The sequence below is a fragment of the Podarcis filfolensis genome (assembly GCF_964270895.1).
Source record: "Podarcis filfolensis genome assembly, chromosome: 6".
NCBI classification, from domain to species: Eukaryota; Metazoa; Chordata; class Lepidosauria; order Squamata; family Lacertidae; genus Podarcis; species Podarcis filfolensis.
The window spans coordinates 27,561,070-27,575,203 of record NC_139609.1 but is presented as its reverse complement, the minus strand read 5'-3'; the positions used below and the strand labels follow the sequence as shown (position 1 = coordinate 27,575,203).

Below are 14,134 nucleotides of genomic sequence, written 5' to 3'. Positions count from 1 at the left end.
TCAATTTATTCCCCAGGGGGTGGACCCAAGCAACGACACTTGGCCAGTTGGGCCCACCCCCTGGGGAATCCCTGGATCTAGGCCTGCCTGCCACTGGTCCATCCGTAGTCAGGCCTGCAGTCCTACCCAGGCTGACAAAGCCTATGGCCAGGCCACAATGCTGCCTGTTTAAGGTAAGCGGACTTGTCTTATCCTTTGCCTTAGGCTGGAAAATGTCTGGAGCCGGCCCTACTAGTCCCTAGAGCAGTGATGGCCAAACTTGGCCTTCCATCTGTTTTGGGACTACAACTCCCCTCATCCTTAGCTAACAGGACCAGTGGTCAGGGAGGATGGGAATTGTAGTCCCAAAACAGCTGGAGGGCCAAGTTTGGCCATCACTACCCTAAAGTACAATCAAAGAGGCCAAGCTGCAGGGATGGGGCAGAAATTCAATTCAGTTTGCATTTAAAGGTGAATTGACCAAATCTACACTTTCGGAAGCAATACGAGAATCAAAGCACAGCCATTCTTTTAAATCACACTTAACTGAATTTTGCAAAGGTTGTTTACAAAAATACATACATTGGGGATCAAGGTGCATAAAAAACACAGCAGTGAAAATAACATACAAACTGTATTACATTGCTTCCAAAAATGTCAAAATTGCATGCAGAAATATCAGACGTTCACACTAGGATGTTGTAGAAATTTCAGGAGGATTTTTTTTTTAATTGCAATTGCAGAAATGTGGAAAATTGAATTGAACATTGGGGAGATTAGAAACAAATAACCCAGATAGATAGATCCGTATATCCCTACAGAACTGTAAACAAAGAATTCACCAGTTCAAAAATTCTCTGCCATGAACATGGTGGTCTCTGGCAAGCCAACACCTCTTAGCTCTTTGTGGTTCAAGACCAGCTACTGGGTCTCAAGAGCAACGCTACTCCCATTCAAATATCTGACAAAGGTTAGGCTTCCCAACTGCATGTTTGGGTTATAGTTGTATCCTGACTCGAAAAAGGTTGAAGACTATTACTGTTATCTCTCTTCTGTAAATATGAAGCTTATTCCGAGTATTATGTCCACTTTAGAGAGATTATAGAGAGAATGTGGGAAGCACATCAAGTACCGGTATTTTGAAGTGCATTAGAAATGCTGGCTATTATAGTTATTGAAGAGACTTGTGCTGAGCTTTTTGGAGAAAAGGCATGATACAGTTAAGCATGTATTTGACCTAAGATCGTCATTAAAAAAGTGACATTTCTGAAATGCTCTCTAAGGTGAGAAAATTTCATAAGCATTGAGGCCCGATTCACTCAAGTGGCATTTGTTTTTCTTTGCATTCAGTTACACGGCAGTAGGCATGGAATTTTTTTAGCGTGGTCCACCTCTTTAGTCCTGGGTGAGTCGCTGCGATTGACAGTGTCTACATGTAAGAAGCTGGTTCGCATGCCTCCCCTCGGTGGCATCGTATACACATGTACACAATCAATTGGAGAATAAAAACTCTGTGTAGATTGTGTCTCTAAAGATATGCTTGATGTGCTGAGTTGGCCAGGTACGATATTGTTATAGGTGTGGTCTTGATCATGAGGTCTTCTGCCTCTTAAGCAGAGATGGGGAATTGTGGCCGTCCTAGATGTTGCCAAATATTGGTCATGTTTGCTATGGCTGCTGGGAGTTACAGAACAACAATATCTGGAGGGCCACAGGGTCCCCATCCCTGCTCTCAAGTAAAACAATCCAAAATCTTGGCAGGTGCAGTTATAGTAAATTGGAAGGATTGGCTGTAGTGTCTATTTGTTTCTCTCTAAGCAGATATGCATAATATTCTTGCTGTAGCCTGTTGGCTCTTCAGACTGTACATGTGAAGAAACAAAGATTTATGTCCTGGACGATTTCAGTTTAAAAGGATATAATTGTGTGTCTGTGTGTGAATATTTCATGACATTACGATAAGTTATCCGCTTGATATATGACGTAGTGCCTAAGGACAGGCAAAATAATAATAAAAGGAAGAAGTGCTCAGTTAATTGCATTGGGAATGATTTCAGCAGATTAAAAAATGGAAAGGGAGCTGGTGTACTAGAAGCCCATCCTGAAAAATAAGCTTTCTACCTCTTCCTTGAAGAGGCAAAACTCATAGCAAAGTGTGAGAGGCTGCCATACTGCTTGCAACGCTGTGAGCACAGCTCAATGGGGGGAGACATTCGTTCCCAGAAATCACCTGAAGTTTATTTCTAGCGGTTTCTGACCCCGACGCGACACCTCTAAGCAGACTGTACTTAGGGCAGTCTCTGGTATCTCCACATAAAAGGATACACTATTCCACCACACTTGAGGGAAGTTGGCTAGTTTAAGGAGTGGGGAAAGAAGGCTGCCTGGTCTACACGTTTAGGTCCCTCAGCAATGGGGCAATCTTTGCTGGTTTAAGGTGGAACAGCGGAGGGGCTGCTACTCTTGCCCCCCAGCATCTGCTCCCTGAGGGGTTGCCTCACTCCGTTGAATGTTTGGGCTGACCCTGTTACCAAGTGAAGAAGGGAGTTTGCCTCGCCATTTTTCTTGCGAAGGCACAAGAACTGAGGAGACACCGAACGTAGATGAATACTAAGCAAGCTAGTAATGCTCCAGTATTATTAAGCATGACTAATTTCCTATCAGATTTCTAGGCTTCTTTCCAAATATACCCCTTGCAGGAAAATATTTGAAATAGCAGGCTTTCGGATCAGCGAACTAAAATTACAATTCCTATATTGAGAAAAGCTTTGACCCTATTGTCGTAGCGCCTTCAGTCTTTTCCCTGGATAGTTTGCCTTTCTGTACTGAATGGGGAAACCTGATACTGTGTAATTTATTAATGTCCTTCTCGTTGATTTTTTTTTTTAATGCTTTAGATAGAATAGACTTCCAAATGAACATGATCACAAGCAGTAACACAAAGTTTTATTACAACAGTCTGCTGTAACATTAACCCTTAACCCTGTCCTACTTTTTTTTTTTAAGGCATTCTTTAATTGGGCATTTTTATTTTGCCTTAAGTTAATTTAGTCAGTTATGGTGGATACATCTACATAATTTATCAAATTCATTCAATTGTAAGTGTAAAGTGGGTTTTTTTACATTTTATTTTAAGGACCAGTACTGGGGAATCTTGTGCAAGTAAAGTAAGGAGGAGAAGGAATGGAATGCAGGAGCGGAGTTGAACAATTGAGTTTTTATTCATTTATTTTTTTTATTTTCATTTTTATTAAATTTGTATACCACCCTTTATCCATATATCACAGGGGAAGAGTGGAGAAGGAGATCTGAAATATACTCAGAGTCGCAAAGTGATTTCATGCTCTTTATTCAGCTCATAGTGGTGAGGAGGAATGAATGAAAGTCCCCTCAAAGTATCTGCTTTATATACATTATTTACACAATGGGCTGCACATGATTGGCTAATTCCGGAATTCTACTGTAAGCCAATCAGGTTGTGGATTCACTTCTATCTGGAGCATGATTGGGTGGTTCCTGCCAACCAATCATACTGCTACCTTGTTCTAGGACCAATCAGACTGCTGCATTCTGAATCCTATTGTTCTAGGACCAATCAGACTGCTGCCTTTTGGATCCTATTGTTCTAGGACCAATCAGACTGCTGCAGTTTGGATCCTATTCAACTCAGTACATAACAAGATCCCTTGTTTATCCCAATACCTTGCCCACCCCCCCCCCAATCCAGAATTTGAGAGTGAGTTAAAAACAGAAACATCATTTCATTGCGCACATACAAAAGGAGAATGCTGTTTCCTCAGTGGCATGCTTTTTTGAATTTGTCTGTAAATTGAAAGTTGCCAGTTTTAAAAACAAATAAACGGGGTGGGGGTGAGGGAAAGAAAAGCCCTGTAGGGTATATTCTGCAAGTGCCACTGGCAAGTTAACCAGGCTCCCTTGGCTGTGATACCAGAAGAGCTAGGCCTCAAAGCCAGCCTCCATTACTGGCGTTCCATAATGGTGTGTCTTAGAAAAGTTGTGAGGGGGACCTTGACTGAGGGGCCAGAGCTCAGCTTTCGCAGGGCCTTGGCTAAGTAGGAATGAGTGTCAATAGATTAGGAAGCTCTAGAAGCCTTCGCTTCCCACACAGTCCTTAGCAAGCCTTAGTGACAAAACTGCCACATCCAAGCTCTCTCTTGTACGCCGCTTTTTAGTGAACGTGAGAGGAATTACTAAGCCATTCTTGACTGGCATAACTCACAATGCCATAATGCTGACTAGAATTCTAACTTCATAAGTGGCGTTAGAAGTGGAGATATGACAGCTAAGAGCTAAACGGCACCTTAAACCAAGGTTACAGGCACAACAACAGAATGTTTTCTGTTTTTGTTTTCATAATAAGAATCATAGGCTTGTCCTGCGTCAGGAATTTTCCTGACACGTTTCCAGGTGTAAAAATGGCGAGGGGGGGGGGGATTTTGCTGAATCGGCAAAATGTCAGTGAAAACCCGGATGTATGGTAACGCAATGGAAAAAGTAGCGGAAACAGTTCCAAAAGCTTAAAATTACTATTTGGGGTGGGGAGGTTTCCCCAGAAGAAGTTGACAATTTGGGTTTGTTCCCCAAAAAACCTCAAGGGCACCAAGGGTTGCAGGTTCAAGCTGGCACTCCTTGCCCCAAATCAGAACTTGAAGCTGGGGTCTCTTTGGTGTATGCACAGTATATTCAAAATATCCACTTTGCCACACTTTGAAACACACAGTGCCTCTGTAGAACAGAAAAGGGGCAAACCTAGTATTAAAGTACCCTTATTGTGAGGCCACAGAGTGGTAAACGGGGACTTTATGAGTTAACTGCAACAAATTATAATGATCTGCTCTCTGTGGAGTGTCTCACTTAGTACCCTAACCTTTTCCTAATATTGTAACAGAAAAGGTGCTTACTGTATGGGAAAAGGTGAAAAAACTTGAATGCCCACAGAATTATTAGCTCTGTTAGCAGATCCTCCAAGTGCCCCTATTTTCCAGGGATGTCCCTGATTTAGAGACGCCATCCTGGTTTCTGATTTGAACCCGGAATACCCCCCTTTTCCTTAGGATGTTCCTATTTTCATTGGAGAAATGTTGGAGGGTATGGCATTATCCAACCCCTGAGCCGTCTAAAGGCAATCCTGTATAGGGAAGGGTTTTTTAATGTTTAATGTTTTAATTATATATGTTGGAAGCCGCCCAGAGTGGCTAGGGGCAACCCAATAAGATGTGTGGGGTATAAGTAGTAAAATTATCATTCTGGAATGGGACGTCCCTATTTTCATTGGAGAAATGCTAGAGGGTATGTGTTAGGCCTGTGTGTCTCCTAAATGTTTATGACAGTCTTGCGCATAGATGGTTTGCAAACTCTGCATTCAGATGGTTGGGATCTGTATTGCTGAGCCACCTTGAAGTTATAATGCACCTCAGAGTGTCACTAACAGTGCTTGATTGACTCATAGTAATAACCAGAACAAGGACTGCACTTGGGGAAAGTGCCTTTTTCTCTTCAAGGCCTTTTTGATTCAATGGAAGCTTGTATCTGGTGCATGTACAAATGTTTTGCACAGTTGAAAGAGAGTGAGTGCACCGTTTCCCAGGGCTAAAAATAGTCAAGAGCTATACATGTCTAATCTGAAGCTTCATTGAGATCAATGGGACTTACTCTTAACTAAGTGTGCTTAGAATTCCTAAAAGTGGAGTTCATCTCTTATATTTTGTAAATGACACCTTCTCTTTGCACTTTACTTCTCCTCTAGCATTATCAAAACTCAGTATAACGTGACCTGTTATATTAACGCTATTTATAAGGTGCAAACAAAGGTGCCACTACTTTCCCTTCTCAGTTTGTAGTGTTCCGTAAGTGTCTGGTACTGCAGAAACTTTGGTGACTGTGTCAACATGGCGGAAGGCAGTGGGCAAGAAAAGACACGGTGGACTGCAACCGTAATTGTGAGTTCATCTCTTCAGGTACTGTATCCTACCATTTGTTCGTACAAGTTGCTCTAGCCTCGCAAAGGGTCACAAAATAAATGGGGCTGTGTATTCCACCCTTTCTAGGAACACCTAATATAGAAGAGAGAGCCATGGCATCAAAGCTTAACAACAATGTCAGAACACAGCTCTACCATGTCCTCATATGACTGGGATTAAGGCCTCCAGATTAGAGAGGGTAGTCTGCAAACAGATTTAAGACCCACCACCTTTTAAATTAAAATTAAAACTAACCGCTGTGTTGCATTAAGGAATTGACCGACATTGAAGCATAGTGTAATAGGAAGCACAATTCTCTAAGCAGTGAAAACTCCAAAAGTGCAGAGGGTACTCAGGTTAAACCAGTCCAACTGACACTGCTATCCCATTAGGTTTCAGGGGGGCACCCAGCTCCTTCAGAGCGCCCAAGAAATCGCACAGTTCTGACCTCAGTTTGAGTCCAAAATTGCCAATCAATTGTGCTCTTTCCTATTGTCAAATAAACCCAAGTGGCCAGGGGAAGGCACAGAAATACACTTGCTTTTTTTGTTCTAGCACTCCCCTTCCACAAGTATCTCCAGTTATTTAGTTACTGTGGCATCATATTGACCCTAGCGTACATTACCAAGGGGATACTAAACAGATCTGGCTAGGGCTATTTACTTAACGAAAGAAACTGGTTTGACGATTTTACCAGTCCTCTTCTTCTCCAGACCTGTCTTATAGCTGCAGAATTACAGTACTGAGTTGGAAGAGGCCCCAGGAGGTGTTTTAGTTTAATCCCCCAAAACGCATAACAATATTTTAATTCCATTAAATCAGTGTAGTGGCTGTTCAGAAGTGAGATTTTCTGATAAAGCATGCTTACAGCAGAGTAGACTTATTATATTCCTGTGCTTTCCCCCCACCCCAAACACTCCATGATCAATGCCATGATCAAAGAGCATCGACCATATTAATATGCCCATTTCAATGAAATCTAAAACACTAATGGCCTGGCTAGAACAAAAGCACAAAGCAGAAGACCTTGCTTTATCAGATCAAAGGCCCATCTAATCCAGCATTCTCTTCTCACAGTGGCCAATCAGATGCCTATTGGATGCCCAATAGAGGACATGAGTGCAATAACACACTCTCCATTTTTATTTCCCAGCAACTTGGTGTTCAGAGGCATGCCCAGTAGCACACAACCATTCTGACTCTAGTAGCCACTGATAAACTTTACCCTCCTTGAACTTCTCTAATTTTCCTTTAAAGACCCGTTCTGACGAATAGCGTTGAACTAGGACCCGGGAGACTGGGGTTCAAATCCTCACTCAGTCATCAAGCTCACTGGGTGACCGTGGGTCAGTCACTACCTGTCATCAGAACCTACCTCACAGGGTGGTTTGGAGGATAACATGGAGAGGAGGAGAGCCATGTATATTACCTGAGCTCCTGGGTGTATAAAAGCAAATGTAAATAAATAAATACCGTATTTTTTTTGCCCTATAGGGCGCACCAGCCCATAGGGCGCACTTATTGTTTTTTTTTGGGGGGGAATAAAGGGAAAAAAATTATTTCCCCCCCCCCAAGCCCCAAAGAGCAAAGAAGCCATGACAGCGAGCGGGATGGATCCCGCTCACTGTGCTGTCTTCGTTTTTAGCCTCGGGGCTGGGGGTCCAGGGGCGAAGGCGAGGTTGCGCTCAACCTCGCCATCGCTCCCGGAGCTTGCTTGCGGGGCTGGGGGCAGGGGAAGCCCGAGCTTCCCCCGACCCCAGCCCCCAGAACGGGTCCGGGAGTGATGGGAGGTTGTGCAACCTCGCCATCGTTCCCGGAGCTTGCTTGCGGGGCTGGGGTCGGGGGAAGCCCAAGCTTCCCCTGACCCCAGCCCCCAGAACAGGCTATTGCCCGCAAGCCTTGCAAGCCTTGCAAGTTCCCGCTGGGCTCCCAAGGCTTGCGGATAGCTTCCTGAAGCCTGGAGAGCGAGAGGGGTCAGTTCGCACCGACGCCGCTCGCTCTCCAGGCTTCAGGGAAAGCCTGCATTCGCCCCACAGGACGCACACACATTTCCCCTTCATTTTTGGAGGGGGAAAAGTGCGTCCTATAGGGCGAAAAATACGGTAGTTGGGGGCTAACTTCCATCCTTCTTGGGATGTTCCCAATTTGTAAAAGTGACTGAAAGAAAATAGGGTGAGTGAGCTGGAGTCTATAAGAGTTGTGTTTTGCACTTGGAAGACTTTTACATCAGGAATGATGTGGGGGACGCACTCTCTTATGGCTGTTAAGTGCCACTTCCTATCAGGTTGTAAGAAACCCTTTCTTCCTCCAACACTTGCAGCAGCAGCACCTCCGTGACATTTAGAATTGTTGCCCACCTGAGGCCATCCCTGCTTCCCAACAAACAAAGTGGCTTTTGCATTGACTTTTCGTTAGTACAGCCAGTGCTCGCCAATGTGTTCCCCTTCCCTCCTTTTCCCCTCTGGAGCCTTCCTTTAGTTCGTTAATAGCAATTACAGGATGCAAAGAACAGTCATAATGACAAACAGGCGATGCAGAAAGTGCTATAGATGTTTTTATCTGGGTTCTCCTTGCTTTCAGGAAGCATTTTGATTGATTAATCTATAATGTTGATCTTTGTTACTCTTTTAATGCAGTTTTTTTTTTATTAGTTTCCCTTGTTGACAGGAACAGTTCTTGGAGGCAGTACACTGTCATTGCACAAGCTGACATTGTTCTTGATTGATAGAATAGAAAGAAACTTGGCTAGCTTATCTTAAGATGAAAACTTGATTGATAGGATACCTGGGTAATCTTTGACCCTTCGGATGCAGCTTGTCTACAGCTTGCAACATCTCTGGCTGGGGCTGATGGAAAACAGGCCCTCTTTAAAAGCTCCTGCTGCATTTGGAATACGTCTTCTGTCCATTCCTATCCTTTTTCTGGGTCCACCTTACTTTCCCGACTGTTTTAATGAACAGAAGGGGAATGGGATGACAGAGGCAGGAGGAACCGACAGAAGACTCAAACATTTTCTCATTGCATTGGGGAGTTTAATGGATGGCTCTCCAGGCTGCAACTGGGACAACTGTTAAGTTCTGTTGTATGGCAAGCTAAACATAAAGCACCTTGGTTATAATGAGCAATGTTTTAATGAAAAGGATGCATGTTTTATAATATACAGTGGTACCTCGGGTTACATACACTTCAGGTTACAGACTCTGCAAACCCAGAAATAGTACCTCGGGTTAAGAACTTTGCTTCAGGATGAGAACAGAAATCGTGTGGCAGCGGGAGGCCCCATTAGCTAAAGTGGTGCTTCAGGTTAAGAACGGACCTCCGGAACGAATTAAGTTCTTAACCCAAGGTACCACTGTATGTTAGCTTAGTGGGAAGAGGAGTAAAGGTTAAAAAATGATCAACGCTGTAGATATTTCTGTCTCTCTTTTTTGTCATTATAATACGAGCTCAAAGTGACCCAATTAACTTTATTTAGAACTGGTGAGCATGTTTTAATCCTGTATTTTATAACTTATTTAGGGTCATGAAATTTCAATGTCCCTACAAAATCAGCAACACCGGGTTCGATATTCAGATACAGTGGAAAATGGATCAATAATTTTCTCTCTTTCTGGTAGAGTATCTTAAATTATGGGAAATGTGACCATTAATATATATATGTATATACACACACATATATATGAATTTATTTATATTTCATTTAATGTATTTATTTATTTATTATTTATATTTATTTCATTAAATATATATGCTACTTGATTGTGTGTGTGTTTATAATCTCAAAGCGGTTTACAGGGCTACTTAAACTGTAGAATTCAATATGGAAATTAAGAGTGACAAGTTGTACACATGGTGGTCTTGCAGCATCCCTACAACATAATTTGGGTCAGAGTATCAATATGCTTTACACCCAGTGAATTTTATGGAGGGCATAATCTCAGTCTCCATAACTGACCCTTTAGAAATCCCCCAAAGCCAAGAAATTTGTAATGACTGTTATCCTTCTCTCAAACTGGACATAATCACATCTGAAGGAAATTTTAGAATGCTTGTAGCCAGATATGAATAGCAGAAAATGATCCTGTAGACTTATAAGGCAGAATAATTTTAAACCATTTCAAGCTATGAATGTTGGGTTTCATAGTCCAGTTCAACAAAAAACACTTGTTTGTTATTATTTTGTCCACTTAAATAAATCACCAACAATTTACTAAATTCTGTTTAAAAGAGACAGTCCCTACCCATGGGTTTAAAATGTAAATAGACATCACACAAAAGGAAAAAGGATGAGGAGGAAAGAGGAAGACAAGCAAATTCATGTATAATTTTTTAATGTGTTCCTCATCTTCCTATCCTAATTTGAGAATCACTGTAATAAACTAAGCAGATAGGATCAGGACACTGTAGAAACAATTAGCCCCCTTTCATCTGTTTGTATGGGACTTCCAAATAAACAGGCTGGGAAATGGATGAAAGAGTAGCAATGAGTCTATCTTCCACATACATATGCCTAGGACTACAGCTTTATATGAACAAAACACTATTTCAATAGTAAATATACCAACTATATATGTATTTGACTATTTTTTATATGCAGTTAAGTCTGACTTGATCACCATATTTCTTCTTGCCCAGGAATTGCATTTTTGCTGGTCAATGCTCAAGGCTTATTTTTCACAGAGAGAGAGGTTTTATTTGAAAGAATAAAGAAGTTCATGACCATTCACAGGAATGGATTTTTGCTTTTGTCAGCTGCTCGTCATGGACCAAAAGAATGGGATGGGATGTTCAGAGTTCAGCAGAGGTATGAAATTTAAAAAATCGTCAATAGTTTGTTTTATTAGTAAAGGAAACTAGGTATAATAATATGAAATGTTTGCTTAATTATCAAAGATGTAGGTGAATTTGATTTTGCTCAAAGAATTTAGCCAAAGAATAAAAACCCCGTTGTCACATTGCAGTTTATAAGAAAATGATGCATCTCGGTCAGTATGACTTGGCATACTCAAGTTTGATAACATGAGGCAATTTTGGAAATTTAACAAGTCATCATTCCCTAAGTACAAGATAACACCATTTTGCGTTACCTTTTCAGAGACTGAGGGTCCTATCCTTGGAAGGCAATTTGGAAGTAAATCCTGTTGATTTCAATGAGACTTACTTCCAATCAAGTATGTGTTAAGACTGCAACCAGAGTTCTAATAGTCTAAAAATGAGAATTACGCTTTTGAAAGTCTAGCAATACAGATCATTATTCCAACAAAGAAGCAATTGGCAGGGGTAGTACAACCTGAGGGCATGGCAGTACAGCGGTACCTTGGGTTACATACGCTTCAGGTTACATACACTTCAGGTTACAGACTCCGCTAACCCAGAAATAGTACCTCGGGTTAAGAACTTTGCTTCAGGATGAGAACAGAAATCGTGCAGCAGCGGCGCAGCAGCAGTGGGAGGCCCCATTAGCTAAAGTGGTGCTTCAGGTTAAGAACAGTTTCAGGTTAAGAATGGACCTCCAGAACGAATTAAGTATGTAACCAGAGGTACCACTGTAGTACTGCAAGAACAGAGCATATCCTGGAGTAACAGGATGCTTCAATATTAAGTGGATGGTTCAATGTTAAGTTTACGTTCAAAGTCTTAAAAGTGAGCTAGGAAATTGTCCCATCTGATCGTAATGGCCACTATTAGTAACATAATTATCTCTGTGTGTTCTCCCCTGCGTTTAATTTCCCTCTGACCTCATTGTTTAAATTCCTCCTCCCTTGCCCTCTCTCTGTTTGCCTGCAACTTGGGCAAACACTTCATGCAAACCTTCCGGTCCGCAAATAACATCTTGCTGAAGACAATGCTGAAACACTTTGGGAAATAAACAAAATTGGAAATGTTTTTTTGTGACCCTTTAGCTTGGCCTTTTCCTTTTTATTTCATCTTGGGTGTAGCCCTCTTGTTTTCCATGTAGCTCAGTACTGTGTACTCCTGATTGTAGTGACCGCCTGGGGTTTAAGGAAGGCGTCTTTTCCATCACCTGAATTCTTGGTGCAAAGAAAATATAGAGAAAGGAGAATTCCTGGATGTCAGGCTCCAAGCCTGGGAGCAGTGGTAGGGAAGGACTTCAACTACCTTCTGCTATCCCAATCCTAGTGAAAATGAAGTACCAGCTTTTGCAAAATTCCAATTTGCTGCAATCATATTAACATACCCTTATGTAACAGCATGCTCCAATTCTTGTCCATGCTGTAAAAAATATGAATACTGTACTTAGCTTGATTGACATTTTGAGGGTTGTTTCAGGTTCCTAGGCAGCAATTTACGAATAATCCCAGTCCACAATACCGCTGAAGCTATTAAACTCATGCTAACTATAGCAAAAGTAAGTAGCAGAATTTTATTGTCAAATAATAACGTACAGCAAAACAGCTATGACAATATAGAATACATCAACAGGATTTCCACATACTTTTTTGAAAAGTCTCTCATACATGCTAAGCATGTAACTGCATCTAAAATGAGCCAATGTGGTTTAGTGTTTTCAGTGCCAAACAAGAACAGGGAAGGTTCTGATATAAATTCCTATTCAGTCATGAAACTCATTGGCTAACCCGTACAGGGCTATTGTGATTTATTTATTTTTAAAGGAGGGTGGGAAGAATAACCAAGGATATCCTTGGAGGAAAAGTGACATGTAAGTGAATAAAATAGTTATTTGCTATTTGGTGCTTGTAATACGAACTATAGATACTTGACTGGCAGATACATATAGGACCTAATGCTTAATGTGATATATGAATAAGATACAGTACTTTTACATAAATACTTCTGGCAATTATTATTGCATACATACCGTACCTAATTTTTAAAAAGTGTTCCCTGTAGTTTACTTTGCAGCAAAACCAGAAATAGAATTAAAGACTAAGACTATTTTAAGCTATGCTCTTCAAAATAACTACTTGTTCCTTTAAAGTGACTTCAGTTTAACCTAAGGTTTTTCTTTCAATCACACCAATATAAAATCAGAATTAAAGTATTACATTTTAAGCCTTTTAAAATCTAGTCACTTGAAGACGAGTCATTTGTAGACTTTCATTTCAAAATAGAAGCCAAAATTCTCTGAAACAGGACCCTGCAAGTAAAATCTGTTATTTTACAAACCCTCTTTAGTACTTTCCCTCAGGATCTTTCTTTCTTGCAGAAAGAATCCAAAGTTATTTTCAACTCTTATGGTGTATTAATTGCACAAACCATTACTATAACCTGCTTTATTTCTCTCCTTGTAAAGACTACTTCAAAACCGCATCTGGACAACATTCGCTACAGAATGCTAATGGCAAAGACACAGATTATAGAACAAAGCTGTGTTTGGAAAATGCTTCATCAAAGTCAACTGGCTTGTAGTTTTGTAAACACCACTTAATATTTTATTCAAAAAAGTTTGGCCATGTTTATTTGCAAAATAGTCTCAATTTTGTGCTTTTAAAAAATGTATCCACAAAGCAATAAGCATGTCACTTTGGAAAGCGCATTTCTGGATGTTACATTAAGAATTAAAATCAGTGTGGGATTTCTTAGTTTAATTTCCTGTATAACCATCCAAGACATATTACTGTTCACTTGAAATTGATAGCCAGATGTAAAATACTGAGGAAGAATGGTCATTATTCAAGAGTAACACCTTTAAAAAATGTACATAACTTTGCAAATAAATGGCATAGTTGTAGCCTACCCAATTTAATATTTTATTTTCTAAGAATTATTTAGAACTTGTTATTCTTTTATTTCCATAAAGGAAAATCTTTTACTCAACAATTTGTATATTTAAGTCAATGAACTCCCACCTCCCAGAGTTTTCATTCTCATCCGCTTGTACTTGCTCAGATATATTTCCAGAAATGACCACGGAAATTTGCAGTGAGGAATTTACTCATAGCTGAAATGGTAGATAGGATAGCTCACCTTTATGTCATCTTAATGTAATATCATAATGATATGCTGGTGGGCCTTGCTGCTATGAGGTGATTCAATTTTCTCCAAGTAACTGTTTAAACAGCCTATATCTAACAGTGCTGCAACATGCTGCTATATATCTCCGAATCAGTTTTATGATAACTGAAATGGGTTCTCAGTATCTACACTGCAAGTTTAGAATGTACTCTCTCTAATGTCAATACAGCACATGC

The 14,134-nt window shown here is 40.7% G+C and overlaps 1 protein-coding gene across 10 annotated transcripts; it reads left to right on the top strand.

Annotated features, from left to right (window-relative positions):
* Positions 1-1,246: 1,246 nt before the first annotated feature.
* On the top strand, positions 1,247-13,684 carry LOC310765581 (protein SPO16 homolog). 10 transcript variants are annotated; one of them, XM_083620777.1, is made up of 6 exons: positions 1,247-1,540; positions 5,834-5,957; positions 9,480-9,573; positions 10,596-10,764; positions 12,252-12,330; positions 13,237-13,684. In XM_083620777.1, the coding sequence occupies exons 2-6, from the start codon at positions 5,889-5,891 to the stop codon at positions 13,369-13,371; spliced, it is 546 nt and encodes a 181-aa protein (XP_083476903.1). In that variant the 5' UTR covers positions 1,247-1,540; positions 5,834-5,888; the 3' UTR covers positions 13,372-13,684. The 10 variants fall into 10 exon arrangements, with proteins under 10 accessions (XP_083476903.1, XP_083476898.1, XP_083476896.1 ...); XM_083620772.1 differs by lacking the exon at positions 1,247-1,540 and adding an exon at positions 2,266-2,601; XM_083620770.1 differs by lacking the exon at positions 1,247-1,540 and adding an exon at positions 2,632-2,828.
* The last annotated feature ends 450 nt before the right edge of the window (positions 13,685-14,134 follow it).